Here is an 18,998-nt window from a genome sequence, read left to right on the forward strand (position 1 = left end):
ACCCCCCCTGGTTGAAGTTTAGGTCAGCTGCTCACCGGGACGGTCTGTAGCTCAATGGAAAAAAAGGACCCCGGGGGTCTTGGTGAAACAAGAGCCAACCCTGTGAGGCAGCAGCAAAAAAAGACAAATGTAATCCCAGGTGGAATCAACAGAATAGATACAGGGTTGCTTCAGTCCTGCCCTCTACGTAGCCCACTAGTTTACCAACCAGCAGGATCTTCTGTATCCTACATTTCCACTCTTGTTTAAATTCTTATAGAGTTTTTAAAGAATTTAAGGGGAGCAGGCAGCTGCACAGACAATCAAACCCACAGCTGGCTTACCTCTGGCTCACATGGGGCTGCCTGAAAGGCATCTGGAAACATGAAAACACCAGCTTCTTCTCTGCTGCTTACTGAAACATGCCACCTAGTGACCGTAGATGGTAATGCAGGCTACAGGCTGATTTTAAAGCAACCCAAATACTTCTGAGGAGCACTCCTTTAGGTCTATGTTTCAGGTACTTAGGTTTCATAGCCTTGGTACTATGTCTTCTCTTAATACAGGTCACAACAACCACAATAAAGGCTCCTTCCTTTCTCTCTCATTCTTACAACCCGACGGTTTGCCGTTACCTAAACCCAGCATATGCTCAGCGACTCAGAATGACAGAAGATTCGGCCGAAACTCTTCACGTCATCTCGCTCGCGGCTCCTGCCAACTTTGTGAAGTTTACTTTCTCGTAAAATCGTCAAGGGACAAAGAGGCAACTTGCACCTTCCCCCCCCCCCCCATCTGTGAGGCAAAACCTGCTACCGGAAGACGCTTACCAGCAACACCCTAGAAAAATAAATTTTCACTTCGCTGCCTCAGAGGAAAACGCTTGAGAAGAATGGCACCAGAGAGATTTCTGAAGCCCCGGAAGGGGAGAACGAGAAAAGCGAAGAGGTTTTGTTAAGTGCCTCTGGACGTTTTGCCTAGCAGCGCCTTACAGGCAGTAAAGAGATTTTCTTTTCACGAAGGCAGGATGTCTGAAGGAGGCGCCGTTGAGGGGTGTGAATTCTCAAAGTCCGTGTTCTCAATTCCACTCAATCCAGCAAGACTAGCCTCGCGTAAGAGATCGGCAATCCTTCTGTTACTAAATATTCAGTGCCTACCTTCCCAATGGGATACCTAATGTGGGGTGTAGTGGATAGAAAGACTGGGACTCAGGAGGCCTGGGTTCAAATCCCCACTCAGCCGGGGAAACTCACTGGGGGTATAGAATAGGCAAAACCACCCCTTAAGGTCCTCCCTTGCCTTTAAAGCCCTATTAGGATCGCTATAAACGGGTTCCGACTCGATGGCACAGAATGGTAGCCTTTCCAGTGCTTGGATGGATGGATAGCTCCATGAGTTAGCTTCCTGGCTGCAGAGCCAGAGGTTGGGAGTTCGATTCCCCCTCTGTGCCTTCTGGAAGAAGAGCCAGCCTGGGTGGCCTTGGGCAAGATGCACCGGCCCAGGGCGCCCTCTAGAGGAAGGGAATAGTAAACCACTTCTTGAGTCCTCTCTCCCTGGGAAAACGATGAGAAGGGTCACCATAAGTAAGAATTGATGGAGCACTGCTTATTCTTCTTTTCAGTAAGCTTGCAATTATGTGGTTTGGTTTTGTTTTTTAAATGTTAACTTTAGAACCTACTGTATTTTTAAATTATAGTTCTTTTTCAATCATTTTGTCAGCCACCTCGGGGAAAGCGCACACACCCCAGGAGCTCAACGCAATCTACACGGCTCCCCTCCCTTCGGGACAGCCCCTGCAATGGCAACAACCAGGCCAGGTTCAGACAAAGCAACCAGCTCAAGAGCACCCAGTTGACCCTTCATGGCCAAACGGGGATTTGAACCCGGGTCTTCTTAGTCAGAATCCAGTTCCCTGTTAGACCCATAGCAACGGCTGGAAATCAGGACAGAACAACACATTGGAAGAAACATGGATCGTTGAGCAAAAACACCAGCTCCTTGCAAACAGTCTCATCCAGTGCACACAATCCGACACGGAGAGCACACCACAGTGTCCTTACAAGTGCCCAACCCCTGTGGTCCTTTGAGGTCAGCGTCCTGGACCCTCACTTCCGGCAGCAACCTTTCAGGCAGCACCCTTCCACACACAGATCCAGCTGGAGATGCCAGGAGCTGAAAGTGACATTTTAACATTTATAACTTTATTTTTTTCTTTATTTACATGCATGCATGCACAGCATGCACTTTGCCACCGAGCCCTCTCTCTCTCTCTCTCTTTTGCAGGGGCAAGCACCTGGAAGCCATAAGCAAATGCAACATCCGGGGCTACAGAGGTTGGAAACTGTTGTTAAAGGAATCCTCTTGTTGTTCCGTACAATGCAAGCCAACAGGGAAAAGCTGTTTCTATCCCTTTTATAAAACTCTGTCCTTACAACAAAATGCTTGGCCTTGAACTTGAAACTCAATATCTGAAGAACCTGAAACGCCATATCTGCTACAAGAGAGAAAATCACCGATCCAGGGAACCATGAAAAGGAGGGGAAAAACGGGACCACTGGGTGGATGCACACCATCTTTGTTTTCTTTCCATGTCCTTGAAAAAAAGAACAAGGAAGACAGATAAACGGAAGGTGTGAGCCATAATCCGCGAGACGGCTCCGAAGATAGCAGAATGTAACGCCGACAGATCGGTGACGGCAGCTCCTCTGATCGCCTAAGCCCAGCTTTTGATGGATCGGGGGGGGGGGGGGACAACAAAGAGAGAACACCAAACAAAGAAGCAAAATCTGGCCTCTCAGGCAAAGGAAAGGCTACCGGGGAGGAGAGGATGCAGGAAGCGAATATCAAAAGCCAGAGAAGAACAGGTTGAGGATTAAGGGTCCGCCTTAGCATCACCGCCAGGCTGGACGGGGGAGAGCTTATTCCTCTTCTTCCCCAGTTATCCCACTTCTCTGACCCTCTTTTTAGAAGGCTGGTTGATTTAGAACCAGATTAGACTAGAGATGTGCTGGGGGGTGGGTGGGATTCAGGGGTTGATTTGTAAAAACGAAGATCTCCTAAGGAGTAAATGGAGTTACAAAGCAGAGATGGCCATTCCATCTCTTCTCCCATCCTCTGGGGGGGCGAGGAAGGATGACCAAGCTGCACCCTCCCACCCACACCCATACCCACACCCACAAAATGAGTATCAGAGCAAATCATCCAAGGGCCACATGTATGCCAGAGAAAGGACTGTCTGACGAAATACAGAGAGAGAGAGAGAGAGCCATGTCTCACTGGCTTGTCTAAAAATCTATGTCTCTGAGGATTCCAGCAAACAACGATGAAAGCAGAGGAAAATGGAAGCAAGGCTAAATGCACCTCCAGTTAAATACTCTCTTATGCTCTGTCTTCCCTTAAGCCCTCACCTGCCAGAAAACCAGGAAAGGAAAACTTGATGAACTATTGTTCTCGTTTGCCTGATACAAGCGAACCCACGTCAGGTATCTTTGGTGATACTCAGAGCTGTCCCCACTGGGACATCTGAAAAGGCCACAAATTCTTGTCCACACACCGTTTGTTTAAAAATGATAAATCCCATGAGAGCGACATGATTTTAAAAAGAAAAACCGGCAAAAAGCAAGGTCTATTTGCTTCTTTAACCCAGAAAGGCACTTCCTCTAGTACAGGGTACAATGCTCAAAGGTGAAAAATGAAATTTACGTTCCACTCCTCATCATCTCGTCTTATAGCAAACTTGGATGTAAAGCAGAGAATCTTACTGGTACAGTATTTGCTTAAGGATTGTGCAACTTGTGATGGCTAATTGGGGCTAACCGACAAGGTGTCGAGGTTCATTTCAGTTCTGCAAGTGGACATGTGACCAAGCATGCAGCCGAGAGGCACCCTGGCAACTCATGAATTAGTCACAATTAGCAACAACCGATTATGCAAGCTTTATGTGATACCAGTCACTGAGCTCCATGAAATTTATGCCCAGCACGGATTCACTTTCGGACCTGCAACCTAAGCAATTCAAGGTCAACCATGATCACACCTCTTAAGAGCCTCAAGCCAACAATCATCCTTCTGCCCTATCTTTCATTTTCTATGTTTTTAGTAAGCATTGTTGCTTTCCATCAGCACCTTAACCATTAATCCCCTAAACTCATCAGATTCTTTTAACACAAATTTGCCATAGGCCGAAAAGATGTCTCTAATTAATTGGCAAGACATCTGAACATCCTTCAAGTTGAATTTAAGCACCTATGGCTGGGCCACCTTCCAGGAGACACTTATTTATTCTCATGGGAAGGAAATGCCTCTCCATGAGTATGAATCGGTATATCCGATACAAATAAACTATGCTTCCTTTAAAAAAGCCTTTTTCACTCACACACAAATGTTTGGGCTGAGTCATCATCAATAACTCTCCGAAGGCTAATCACTGCAGTTTTATGCAACCGGGTTCCCTTTTAGTCTGTGCATACGTAGATGCACGTGGTCTGGGCAGAGTCCAACTCTTAAGTCATCATGGATCCAGGATATTTCTGTGCCATTCCACACAGGCCATATGGACAACGCTAGGGTAGAAGCATCTTAATTATCAACAGGAGGAAAAATGCCATCGCAAACAGAATTCCAAGCACACGAACCCATCAAGGGATACTGGTTCCAGCTGTAGCCGAGAACTAATAGAACACTCCAGGACATTTTATGAACCTCATAAATACTCATGTACGTAAAAGGCATAACCGTAATACTCTCAACCATAAAAGCTGCTTTATTGGATGCTATCAAGCAATAATAATGGCTATTAGGTATAGTTTCTGTATATTACATAAAAGTCCAGAATGAGAATTATACTCCTCTAAAACCATACCTAAAAGCAATTGTCATTTAATAATACAAAAGAAACCAATGAAATTCTTTATGTATAATAAAGCAATACATCCAATACAACCTCAACACAAGCCTATATAAGTGCCATTAAATCAGTGTCACTTGGCATTATCTGTGGTTTTTCCTGTTAATCAAAAAAAACGCTCTTCCGTGGTTTTGCCATAAATGTCATGAAGGGACTTACCTTTCAAGCTCATATTCCTTCATGCCAGGTTTTACAGCCTTCATCACCTGTGGTCACAAACATGAGACACATCCTAAGAAGTCTGAGCAAGATTTATGAGTTAAGTCAGCTCTTTAGAAGGACTCTAAGGACTGGAATATGTCATGTGTTTGACAGGGGTGGCTAATGACTCTGATTTTGTAGTCATGGTGAACCTGTCCCAGATTTTAGTCCGAACCTTGCAGAAGATATTCCAAGAGGCTGAAGACTATCTCTCCAAGAGGCTCAGCATCTCAGGGTGTATGTTATGTCTATACTGTTTGTTTGCCTTCAAGCTGCTTCTGTTTCATGGCAACCCTTGTAAGGTTTCCTAGACATGTTCAAGAGTTGATCCATTTATTTATACCCAGTAAGCTTCCATAGCTGAGCCACTCGTGATTCAGAGGTAGATCTCCAAAATTCTGATCCAACACTCTATCCACTCTGCGCTGACTCTCCAGCACCTTGGATAGCTCTGTTAAAGTTCAGACTAAAACCTTGGGCAGCTCCATCGCCCTACAAAATCAGAATCACCAGCCCCACTATCTGAGCATGCATGGCAAAGATAGTCTACCAGAGCAGGAAAAACTGTGGTGCAAATGCTTTTAGGTACAGCAGTCCCCCCCCAATTTAGTTTTTAGCCCCACTTTTCTGAAATTCCAGAATAAATGTTCTATCTGTTCACCCCGAGAAGACACACCAAATGAATGGAATTTACACAAAGGTTGCTGCACCATATTCCCATTGATTCAGTGGGTCAATTCCAGCTGAGACTTACAACCAAATTCTATTTTAAATGATTACATTACATAAACAGTTAAGTAACTTGACCATTTCTATAGTTCTCTAATTCCCTTTAAGGTGTTTTCTCTCTTATTTTTCCTAGCAGTGGGGCCATTTTCTCAATAATGCTTATGGGTTGAGTTTCAAACTTAAAACACTGTGCAGATTAAAAGCCTGCAGGCTGGCTCAGGCATTGGCTGTTGTTCTGCGCCATCACATGGCCTTCGGTTTATGCTGACCCCTCTGGGTAAGGGCATCTCTTAACAATCCCACTCGACTCTTGGGAACCCAAGGCAGTGGTTCCTTTAGGGAGTCAATCGATCTCACAGCTAGTCTCTCTGCTTTCCTCCAGCCTTATTTCCTATTTCCAAATCCAGCCTGCAGAGAATGAAGGCTACCTGCCCTGCACTTTCATGCGCCATGCATGCCAGGCCTTTTGCATATGCCTGTCAGGGAAGACTGCTGCGTCTTCTCCGGGTTTTGGTCCAAACTGTAAAGAGTGATCCAAAGTGCAGCAACTCTTTTTTGACACCAGGTTTCAGCACCTTGGAAAGCTCCCGAGAGTTTCACCATGGATTCACTGCCCCCAGAACATCAAAGTGGCTGGTTTCCCTGTGGGCCAATACATCGCCCAGGCAGTGGCTCTATAGGGGAAACCTTCCTCATCCTCTCATCCAGAACAGAAGGCTCCCTTGGACTGCGACCCACCAGCTGGTCCAAGTGGATGAGGAAATGAAGTCATTTGCACTTCGCAATGGCAGTCTTCCCATTTTACTTCTGCTTTTCTTATTAAAAGGAGGGATTTGCTGCTCTCGAGACTTCTGATCAAAAGGAATCTTCCACCTCATGAAACACTCGTCCTCCCTTATTGCAGTGAGAGGGGAAATAAGCTTTATGGCTCCCAGTGAGGGGCAACATTCATCAGCTATGGAAAACTTTGATTACTGAGCCTCGTGGAGCAGTGATTCAACTGCAGCTCTGCGGCCTGAACCCTGGTTACCACCCGGGGTTCATTCCCAGGTAGCAGGTTCAAAGTTCACTCGGCCTTCCATCCTTCCAAGGTGGGTAAATTGAGTTCCCAGTCTGCTGGGGAGGGCGGTGAGAAGTTGTAGCCTGCATAATTAAACTTCAAACCCCCCAGAGAGTGCTTTAAGTGCTATGGGGCGGTACATCAGCAGCATGTTTTGCTTTTAAAAAAAAACACCACCACCTCATCTCAGTTGCAGCAGGGGAACTTTGCAAAGCAGAGAGACTTCTGCACCAGGACAGGGAACCCAGATATAACCCTACATAAATATTTCAAGAGAAGAGGCTAAGGCCACGATTACAGCTTCAGAAAAGCGCCAAGCTAAATCCAGGTCTTAGGCCCAGGTTATGGGGGTGCCTATCCCATGGGGCATGAATGTACACACACCTCTTTTTTTTTCTTACTCAGATGTACGTGCAGAGGCCTGATCCAGGCCAGAACCTCACCTGCACTCCCTTTGGTATAAGAGACAAACAGTAAAGGATGGACATGATTCGCTACATTGAGTTTGGTCTTTAGGGAAAACATAGAAACTGTGCCCAAATTGTCCAGAAATCACTTAGACGGAAATTAAGAGATGATTCCTGGCCTCCACGGGCCAATTCCTGGTCCTCCTTTCATTTAGGATGATTCCCCTGCATCTCAGTAGGTAGAAAGGGGCAGGGCTCACTATGCCCGAAAAGCACAATGGGTGTGCTCCGTTGTTTAACGGCACGGCTGAGCTATTTCTCTCTGCGGAGACCCTGGAGGGCTGAACCTTTCTCCACAGCCTTCCCCTGCCAAAAGAACAGTGATAAACCATCCCACCTGATGGCTTGAGCATAGCATTTCCAACACCCTTCTTCCCAACAAGTCTGGGGGAAAGACAGCATGCGTCAAGGTAGATCCGAACAAATTTTCAGGAGACGGAGTGATCTGCAAACCAGTTTTGTGAGGAGCTCTGGGGGGGGGGGTGTGGGCAGCTGCTCGGAGGGGGCTACACACATTGCTTCCTCCCCCCAAAGGACGGAACCATTCGGGGACAACTGGCATGTGTGAACCTATCTGTCTGTGATGGTCAGTCACAAGGAAGCACCAACAGCTATGAGGCGCACAAGAAAGGATGGGTGTCTCTTCTAAAAGACCCAACCGAGTTGAAAAACCAAGGGGGAGGACAGAAAGAGAGATCTGCCCCCCCCCCCGCCAGGAGCAGCTCTAGATAAGCACTGGCCCAAAATGGAGGTCTGCAGCTTTACATCAAGGCTATTGTGTCTCCCACACGTCAATAGTAAGATTGTCCTCCTAATTCTATCCCGGGCTCTTCCATTACTTTATTACCAAGCAATTCAGATGGCTGAGAACAATTTCTGAAAAACTACAGTTACACAAAGAGCGAAGAAAAAAAATTATTATTATCTGTAAGAGATCCATTACCTCTTTATGAGCTTCGCTGGAAATTTTATTGGTGTAGCGAAGAACTTCCAGCTCCATGTCCGTCTTAATCACACGGCTTCGAAAGGAAAGGAGAAGAGGAAAATCAGGTGAGTAATTCCCCCTGCCGTCCAGCAGTGATTAAGTTAAGAGCACAAGGGAAATCCAGGTAACCTGATTGGCAAGTCTATAGCAGAGCAGATGTGTTCTAAAAGCAGGGAGCGATTATGAGAGGGCAGCAAATAAAGGACATTATGGAAATGAAATGTTTGTATGGCATTCATTTAGCCAGGTTGGAACCATGTGCAATGCGGGCCTCATCCAGGTTTCATCCTCTGAACCGATGCATGAACCTACAAAGTGCAGGACAGTTGGCAGGAGTGCGCAGACAAGGAGAGGACCCACGCTCGGGACAGGGGAACTTTGGCCTTCCAAATCTTTTGGACTATGGTAGGACCCCCCCCCCCCCAATATCCACAGGAAATTGGTTCCAAGCCCACCCCCCGCAGATGCTGGAAAACACGGATTATAACAAACACTATTGCAGCAGTGAATGCAATACATAGCATCCCTGTACAGTTCTGGTAACTTCATCTTAGAAAAACATGTATTTTAGCAATCTTTCTTTTAATATTTTTAATGTTTATTCAGATCGTGGATAAGTAAATCAGCAGATAGTGATCCTGTGGCTAAGGGGATCCTACTGTATTAACTCCCATAATCCCTCCCCAGCAGCCATGATGGGTATGACTTCTGGGGACTCCAGTCCAAAGCTTCTAGACTAAACCATCCATAGGTCCATGGGCTCTCCCCCCACCTCCCCACACCTCTGGGTCAAAGCCTCACTGGGCAGTACTGGAACTCAAGCGACAGGAGTGGAGGCAGCTCTTTGGGGAGGTGGCTGACCAGCGGCGAGGGCTTCCACACCTTGGGCTCCACAAGCCGGACTCTCCAGCTCAATACCTGATCCGTAGGGCTCGGCATCAGAGCTAAGAGAACGCCCCAGAAGGCCAGAACACGCTCAGCCCTGAGTGCAGCTGTTGCACAAACTGCCAAACTCAAGCGGCTCTGCTCAGATTCAGCAAATGCCCTTCGATGCAACACAGCCGGAGCGCACCCACAGGGCCGTGAAGCAGAAGGATGGTGCTTTGAGTGCAGGTAGGTCTGAGGAGCACTCTGCAAATGTAACACAAATCAGAAAGCGATCCCAATTCCAGTTACTGCCACACGGGTTCAAGGCAGGCAGGCTGTGACATCCGAATGTCAGCACGACCCTGCAATAAAACACAGGCCAAATGTGGAGGGGAAGCCGCGGCATGCAGTCCTGTCCTGTCCCGTGCACTATTAACATGTGGCCATGAGCTTCCAATGGCCGGATCAGCACAGGTGGTGGATATTGACAACTTTGATTACTTTAACATCTTGGGGACGGGTGGATGCAAATTGCTTGAGTTTTTAGGACCCAGGCTTTCTCTGTCTTGATGATCTGGTACATTCTAGCCGCCCCGCCCTTTCCCATTCCTATGCTAACCAAACAACTGGAAAACCCTCTGTTTCATGGACCAAGCAGGACTACACAACTTATGCGTGTTTTATTCCGTTTCACTGTGTGCTTGCCAGGAATACTTTTTTAATTTATTTATTTTTTTAAGGTAGCAGAGGCTTTTTAACGCAGCCGCTTTCAGTTTTTTCTCAAGTTACAGAATGAGGCGTCCAACAGAAAGTGAATGAATTCTTGCCTGAAGCTATGAAATCCTCGGGGTCGTTGCAGCCAGCTTTGCGAAGGTAGCAGGCGGAGAAGGGAAGGGGTGTGTGAAATCTCCCAATGCATTGTTTGGGCTTACAGCGGTATTAAATTTATGAGCCCTTAGTTGAGAAGTTTGGCAAAAATCAAAAGCACACACACAGCCTTCGAGGAGAGCTGGGGTAGCGTAACTGCTGGGAGACGGCGCTGCGGATCAAGGAGGCCCCGGGCCTGGATTGCACTTCTGCCGGGAGCTAACCAGGTGGCCCTCTTGCTCCGTCTTTCGGCAGGGGAGGGGGTCACGAGGCAAAACTGCCTGCAGCCACGTGGCCATGGGAGAGGAAGGTGAGCACATGGAGGGATCAGTGGTCGAGGTCTCCGGCTGCGGAGCCAGAGGTTGGGAGTTTGATTCCCCCACCATGTACCTCTTTGACAAGGGCTGGACGCGATGATCCAGAGGGTCCCTTCCAGCTCCGTAGTTCCAAGAGGACGATGGAGTCCTGTTCTAACTCATGGCAAACCTCCGAGGGTCTTCTGGGGATCACGTACTCAGCGGTGTTTCTCCAATGCCCCCTTTTTCAGGCCCTCTGGGTCCATCCTGCTCCTCGCGCCCAAGGCCACGCAACGTCCTCCGCGACACACGCACGGGACAGTCTCCGCCGTCCCTCCTAGTGGGAGGCAAAGCAGGGATCCGGACCCTCGGCCCTGGTTCCCTAGCCGGGGGTTCCTCCCCAGTCAGCTACACCCATTCTCTAAATCTCATCCGTGATGGGCAGAGCCTCTTCATCTCTGCCCGTCTCTCTCTCTCTCTCTCTTTCGAGGCGCATCCCCTCTGGCTCACACCCTGCCAAGGACATTCACAGTGCAAGCCACTTTAACATTCCCCCAGATTCAGGAGCCTCCACAGTCCTTATTCTTCTGCCTCACATTTCACTTCCGCAGGACGCAGAAAAGCAGCGCCACGATAGAGAATCATGGCTCTGCTTGGCTGCCTCCCTGCCTGCCTGCTTTTCAGATGAATGCTGAGATTTCAGCAGGGACCCCATTTATCCTGGTGCCGTCTTCCTAGCCGTGATTATATTTCTACTTGGACAAAGTGATTTATGTAGAAAAAGAGTTGTTGCCGCAATTCACTCCCAGGCACACTACCCACAGCCAGGGTGCGAACGGAGGGGGAGACAAGACCCTGACAAAGGCAGGGAAGAAGTTACAAGTCGGCGGTGCTTTCTGACAGATCCAGAGACAAAGCAATGGAAAGCCACAGGCTGCATATATCAGACGGGGAGCCTCACAAAGCTGCCCTTTGCAACTCGGAGATAACGATTCAGAATCCGAAAGAGGGCATATCCCACTGGCTGAAAACAGAAGGACGCTGAATAGGGCTGTAGCAAACTTGCATAAAATTTCTTCTCCTCAGTGAAAAATAAGACATGACACTGGGGGAGAAATTGTATTTTTTTTTCCTCCTGCAAAAGAGAGCATTCTCTGTCACAAATAACATTAGCAGAAAGAAAGAAAGAAAGAAAGAAAGAAAGAAAGAAAGAAAGAAAGAAAGAAAGAAAGAAAGAAAGAAAGAAAGAAAGAAAGAAAGAAAGAAAGAAAGAAAGAAAGAAAGAAAGAAAGAAAGAAAGAAAGAAAGAAAGAAAGAAGGAAGGAAAGGAAAGGAAAGGAAAGGAAAGGAAAGGAAAGGAAAGAGGAAGAATTTTTGTACCAAAGTTTTGGGTTTTGCAGTCAAAAAAACTGTTGTAGTTTGTACACAATTAGACAAAATAGAAAGGTTTCTGTGCAAACAAAATTCTACTGGGATGTAAACATGTGTAAAACTGGTCATAATGCAACTGGGTGGGGAGAGAGCTTTTCAAATTTTCTATCCTTGCCTGCAAACAAGAAGCCAACAAGAAATAACGTAATTTTGAACAAGTCTGCAGTCACCTTCCTGGTCCTCAGTCAAAAGAACTGGTCCTTCTTTGTAGAGATGAATGCAACAGCCGTTGGCAGCAACAACAACAACAACAACACAGAAATGATCAAAGCTCTTCTCCAGGTTGATAATCGTTGGAGGTCTTCCTCTCTGAAGGAAGAACTTGGGGGATTTTCCTGTGTGAAGCCAATATCTCAGGACTATTTTCCCTCATTCTTGTAAGAGAGCTTAAATTGTTGTTTCTTAAATCCATTTCATCATCATAACCATAGAACTGCAAAGTCTGAAGGAACCCTATGGATCCTCAAGTCCAGCCCCTGTCAAGGAGGCACATATGTGGGGGAATCAAACTCCCAACTTCTGGCTCCATAGCCTGATATCTAAACCACTGAGCTATTGAGCCAGATTAATAGTTATGTGCCATAGAGTCAATTCTGACTTATGTCAACCCTTTTCAGTTTTTTTTTCCCAGCAGAGACTACTCAGAGGTGATTTCCCATCCCCTTCTTTATTGGGGAGCCCTGGGACTGTGTGCAGCTGGCCCAAGGCCACCCAGGCTGGCTCTTCTCTCAGAAGGCACAGCAGTGGGGGAATCAAACTACCAGCCTCTGGCTCCATAGCCAGGTACCTAAACCACTGCGCTATCCAGCAGTTCTAAAATTTAAACTTCCTTCCTTCACCAGATGGCCAGGAAGACTGCCAAAGCCGAGCCTTTGCTTCCCCTAAGGGCCAAAACAGAAATCCATTCTCATTTTGAGGAGAACGCTCTCCAAACGTGTCAGCCCTCCGTAGCAACAAATGACCTCCGCTGAATTCCGTGGGGTGGGTGGAGGGTGAGAAATGCAGGCATCAATCCGGAGGCTGTGGCAACCCAGACACACGGCAACAAATCCTTCCTCCAGTTCTACACAAGATGAGGGATGCACCAACAACTCACTGCTATGGAGAGAACGCAAAATCTTTTGGAAAGACCACCTCTCTGCTGCCCCTGGAACATATTTTAAGCTGTTGCGGTCAGCTTTTCGTTCAGCGCACAACATCCAGGTTCTACTGTCCACCATCAGGTCTTGTTCATCGTCAAAGAACCTCAAGGGGGAGGCAACCACAGCTTGAACAGCTCTTCCAAATGAGGCAACATGGAAGGAGCAGCCACCGTCCATCTCTGAGAGCTGGCACCGCGTCTTCATTACAGTTATGTCACAAAGCACAATTCACGGTATTGTTTTACAGCAGGAGGAACTGTCCATTGCCTGAGCCTCTCTTCGCCAAAGGGGTGCCTTCCAGTCGGACTATATTTGCAACCTGTGTAACTATCAGGGCCATGTAGGTGTGGGGTGATGAGAAATAGTAGTAGAGTGCATCCGAAGAACCACCACCTCATGTATCGCAGAAGGGATCCCAAGGGCCATCGTTCAGTCGGACTCCTCAGCAACATCCGAATCCACAAGTAAAGCTCTTCTCAGTTGGCTCCAGGAAAGGAGAGTCCAAGACCTCCTAAGGCGGGCAATCTCTTAGGTGTGAAACAGCTTTGGCTATCCGTGCTGAACAGAGGGGAGCCAATAACTTAATGTATGCAAGCAAGAGCATAAGAAATGCAAAACGTGCTCTCCTCTCTCCCCTCTGTCTTCTTTTCTCAAGGTTAAACACCTCCATTGCTCTTAAGTCTTTCCCCCTACGGCTTGTTTTCCAGCCCCCTTGATCATCCAGGTGAAATGCGTCCAGCTGCCTCCACTCTTCCTTGCAGCCCCTTTGACCACATTGGCTGCCACCTTGCAGCCATGCTACAGCTCTTCAATCTCCTCCTCCAGCAGTGGTGCCCAGAACCGTAAATCGGATTCCAGGCAAGAATAAAACAGGGACACGATCCTTCTGTAGATGCAGCCTCGTACTGGAGTGCCAGCTTTCAATCCATCTTAGATCAGTGCAGCGCCATGTTTCCTGCCTAGAAGAACTCCACGCTTATCCACACAAGTACAATTCATTCTGCTTTTTTTGGCACAGTTTCACCGACCTGGGATGTTCACCTTGAATCCTGATTCCATCCTGAGGGAAGGGGGCGATGGCGTACCTAAAGGCAGCCATCCTTTCATCAACCTCTATTAAATGGGATATCTTCCGGAGACACCCCGTGCCTTATGGTCCCATCCAGTTCTTTCTCCAGCCTTCCCCAAATGGGCTCATGGCTTCTCCATTTTCGACGAGAGGGGCTTTTGTCTCCCAGCAATGGAAAGTGGCTGAAATATCCCAGACACACACTGAAAGGAGGCTTAAAACGATTACGAAATATCACCACCGCGCACCACTCTTTAGGACTTGGGTTCTTCTAGGTACGCTTCAGCTAATGTCAGGCTCCGCTGACATTCAAGTGTAATTAAAGAGAACATCCATAAATTTGCCAACGGAATGCATTAGAATTAATGCTCTTAAAATGAATCCCAAAAGGCAGCAATAATAGCCTGACATTTATATAACATTACCCGTCCTGCCAGACATTCAATTAATACTTCTATGGGCAGCCATTGCAGCAGTGTTAATTATAATGAATGTATTTGTATTTGTATCTATACAATGACGAACACTAATGCGTTTTACAGCAAATTAGCAAGAAGTATTTCAGGGGCATTTTATTGTGCTTCCCTGTGATCGCATATAATTGGCTATGGACGGGCTGTCTAGGGGAAGAATGTGTGCTGCTTCTGGGCAGAGTGCCTGTTTTGCATTCAGAAAGTCTTGGGTTCAAATCCTGATTCACCCGGTTTACAGATTGCAGGGAAGAAGCCCATGCCGGAGAAAGCTTGCTTGGCTATGGAGACGAAGTGGAGGCTAGGCTACCAACTGGACCACTGGCCTGGATGGACCTAGAAGAAGGCAAGGTCTTCTTGGTCTGAGACCTTTAACCCTGGAAGCCACCCCAAAGCATGGGGGCAAGTTCCAGATTATGAACAAGGACACTGGAAGGAAACACGCCCCCCCCCCCCGGCATGGGACCTCAGAACACATTTTCAAAGCTTTCTGGAAGAAGGACTGAAAGGGAGACAACACCTGTTGTGTTAAACAGCTGGAAGGCTCGGCCGTCCAGTCCTCAGGAATGGTGGGCCAGCCACAGAAATGCCACAAGAGTCGCAGAATCCATCTGGAACAGAATCCCACCCAAGCGGCTCTCCCCACCTCCCATCCCTATGAAAGTGACGGCCAGGTTTATGGAGGCCTGTCCAGGTTTAGCATCGGAGATCCTCATAAGCTCACGCTCCCCGGGGATGTTGCCCTTCCTTCGGAAACAAACAAAGACTCCTGTGGCCCCTGAAAGGCTGCCTCTTTTATCTGGCACAGGTTTCAGGCACCCGAGGCAGAAAAGAGGATGGCCATGGGAGAAAATGCAGAGAATTCCTGGGAGGAGCAGGATGAAAACTGGACTGTGCCCCACACAACACCGCCTTCTGCACCAGCGGGATGAGGAGGGCGAGTTGCTGATCCTTTTCATTTGCCACTGTGTGGAGGGAGATCGTTACAGGGGTGGGGTGGGGCACCAAACACACATGTTTCACTTTACTTAGCCAGTGAGATCTAATCACCTCACAATATATAATGCAGGATTCCCCCATCAACATGATCAATATCCGCTGATTCACTTATTCGCTGCTGAAAAGACTAAATAAAAAACTCCAGGGAGAAAAAGTATGTATATGCATTTTTCCGACGTATTTATCAAAACTGGTCACTAGAGGGCGCAAGAGACGATGCAATGTATAGCGTTCACAACGTCTGTGTTTTTTGGCATCTGCACGGGGGCTTGGAACCGATCCCCCGCGGATACCATGGCCCTACTGTAATCTATTAGGCTGGAAATTGTTCGACTTGTCCTCTTCCAAACCACAGATGTTTATTCTTAACAGTGGATGATAGTGAGGATCATGGAAAAGATTATATCTCGGAAGGTGCAGAGTTCATATTTTATCAAGGACGGAACCTTTAGGCATTAAAAATCTTTAGCAGGCAGGAGGTGAAAAGGCTGGAGGGAGCCTCTGAACACAGAAGCTAATACTGATGCCAGTAAAATAAAAATGAAAAACTTGGAAGCACTGTGTGAAGAACAAAGCCAGTAGTTAGAAGATCCCAGCAATTTGGATGCATTTTTATTTAAAAAATTATTATGGAATTGTAGAAAATGGCAAAGTCCCACCTAACGTATACTTATTCCATAGCATGGCCAAGACAAGGGGGTTGGGGGGGGAGACTCTATCCAAACGGAGGTCTGGGTTTAGGCAGATGAAGGGTGGAGCTAGTGCAGCAGAGAGAGAGAGAGAGAGAGAGAGAGAGAGAGAGAGAGAGAGAGAGAGTCCACCCACAGGGACCCCGTGGCCATTAGCCAGCCAGCCCTACTGCCAGTTGACAAACAAAGATGTTGAGGGGCTCTGCCCCCCCCCCACAAACTCAAGGGGAGTGGCATCAACAAGCAGGAACATGGCTTGGAATATAAGGGCGAAGAGTCAACATACCATTCGGCAATCTCTGGGTGCAGAATCGTGTTGTTTACTGTGAACCTATACAAAGAGAAAGAAGAAAATACAACTTTCACTCAGTTCTATGACCTTCGCAAGCTGCCTTCAGCACCACTCTGGAAAGAAAAGTTGGGGCAGAAACATAACTAATCATGGTCATTATAAATCACATTTCAACATCCAGGCGAATTGACAGCAAAGAAGTGAGATAAATATGGGATGAGAAAGGAAAGATGTTCATGAAAGAGTATTCAATAAATACTGAACCCTGGACTGTATGGAACGGTGGTGGCATAGAGAAGTCATAGGATTCCTGGATCTCTGGCTCCTTGTTTATGTGGGGCCTATGAAGCAGCAGCAGCAGCAGCACCCTGTGCTCCAGGGGCTGGACCCGCAGAAAGACTAAAAACCTGGTGCTCTGAACCAAACACCCCCACAAACTCCCCTCTGCCCCCCACATCCCCAGCCCCACTTCCCTTGGCTGTCTTGAACTGTGGTGGTGGCCAGTGTCAGTGGAAATGGCATTTCTGTTCCCTTTCAAGACCTGCGGGCAAAACCTCTCTCAAAACCTTGATTAAGCCAGCAATCGTGAAGGGTGGCGATTCTGAGTTGCTCCAGGTTTTGAAGGAGCTCTCCAAGGTGCTGAACGTCAAAGGACCCATCCCAGACGCCGCAGCTGTTTGGGGAGAAGGTTTAACACCTTGAATGATTTTCAAACAGCCCAGACGACAGCCTAGAGAAGATTTAGTGCCCCTATGGAAATGGGGAGCCGCCATCCTCTGCGCGATAACTAGGTTTCCTTTAACCCTTAACCATTAAGGGAAGGGTGGGATTTGCATGCAAAAGGGGAAGGAATAGGTTGTGAACCACACAGCATGACCACTGGGGTCAGTTGGGGAGTATAAAAATCAAATGGATGGATAGATGGATGGAGTGGGTGGGTAGGTAGGTAGGTAGGTAGAACGGGATCACTGCAGGCTGATGTGATTAGATGGATTCACCAGAAGATAAAGTCAGTTCAAAAGCAGAAATGGAACTGTGTTCCTACATTAACATAGAAATCAAGACAGAGGGAGGTGTCAACATTGCCCATGGAGTGGGCAGTCATCATGTTGCTCCCAAGGATTGTGGCAACCCAGATTTCAATGGTTAGATGGTTTCCAAAACCCAAAGCTTTCTTCCCCAATAAGGACCAGAGAAGCCCTTTCCAGTTCCTAAGGCAACCCTGCATTCTCGTATGACGCCCCTTCCAAGAGCCTGAAGCAATATTTCTAATTCTCAGGAACAAGCATCCAATATCTTGATGCGAGTCAGATTTTTCCAGCTCCACCCTCAATGCCCTCTGCATTCCGTTTAAGCCTGCGTTCATCTCAGCACCTCACACAAGTCAGCGACGCAATTCAGACCCTCTGTGATATTCGGCCAGGGGGAACAAGGAGCTTGGCTAATGAGATCCAGCTGCTTTGAACATAAACAAAGCATTTTTTTCCCAATAGGGAGGTTTTGAGACCATTATATTCGGGCAAAAAGGGGATGCAGTTCAGCACGAAAGCAAAAAAGAAGAAGATGCAAAAGCTAGTTAAGCATAAAGGCAAACTGGTGCAAAACCCATTTTTAGTCTACGAGGTTCAGCAGACAAAAGATGGTGTTCCATTTTGATTCAAAGCAAGCTTAACGAGTAACGAAAGAAAGCAGGAGATATAAGGGAAAGAGTTACACAAAGGAGGGCAGGGTGTAATTTAAGAATCAAAATCAATACAGAGAATGGAAAATTAAAGAGGTAAAGAGTTCATGGAGAGAACAACTCAGTCGGGAGCTGAGATAAGGTGAAAGCAGCAATGAGCTCACCGCCAGCGGGATCTCCTGTTCCAGGAACAGGCTGGCGGTGTTCAGAGGGTGATGCATCATCCAGAGGAGAGAAAACACTCCAAACACAGAGAAAAGATGAGAAACCTGATCTCTCTCTAGCTCCTTTCCCATGAATCTCATTTTGAAATGGCAGTTCCTCCAGAGCAGAATCAGGCCCCCTTCCAACAGAGCCCTGATCAGAGCATATTCCTACAATCATCTCCTTGCATGGGAGAAAAGTTTATCTAGCTCTGCAAAATTCTCTCTAAAGAAAGCAAGCGACATGTCATTGGGCCATAAGAAAAAAAAAGGGAGAGCTAGTCTGTATCTCGTGCCAGTCAAAGGAATCGGTGTCCCTGGTGCAACTGACCCACAACCTCCTGGTTGTGTGTGCATCATGGAATCGTGAAGTTGGAAGGGACCTCTAAGGACCAGAGTAGACCTTTGGTCTAGAAGGGTGGGACAGAAATCCAACAAATAAATAAGGCCATCGAGTCCAACCTCATCCTCAAGGCAAGAATCCAAATCAGAACAGATCTGACAGAGGGTGGCCCAATTTTCTCTTGAAGGCCTCCAGCTTTGGGGGGCTCACCACCACCCTCTGAGGTCATGGGTTCCATTGTTGTACTGCTCTAACAGTTGAGAAGCTTTTCCTGATGTTGAGTAAGCAAAGATGTGAAACACGGTAATTGGTGCAACAAGAG

At 47.3% G+C, this 18,998-nt stretch overlaps 1 protein-coding gene across 1 annotated transcript in view; it reads right to left on the reverse strand.

Moving 5' to 3' along the window:
- The window catches only part of PEPD (peptidase D), a 115,544-nt gene that overhangs the window by 65,914 nt on the left and 30,632 nt on the right, over positions 1-18,998 (reverse strand). The window contains exons 7-9 of the mRNA XM_020797848.3: positions 16,444-16,488; positions 8,286-8,361; positions 5,045-5,091 (exon numbers count right to left, since the gene is read on the reverse strand). Of these exons, the coding sequence (XP_020653507.3) occupies positions 5,045-5,091; positions 8,286-8,361; positions 16,444-16,488 (168 nt within the window). The remainder of the gene's footprint in view (positions 1-5,044; positions 5,092-8,285; positions 8,362-16,443; positions 16,489-18,998) is intronic.

This window comes from Pogona vitticeps, chromosome 10 (genome assembly GCF_051106095.1).
Source record: "Pogona vitticeps strain Pit_001003342236 chromosome 10, PviZW2.1, whole genome shotgun sequence".
NCBI lineage: Eukaryota > Metazoa > Chordata > Lepidosauria > Squamata > Agamidae > Pogona > Pogona vitticeps.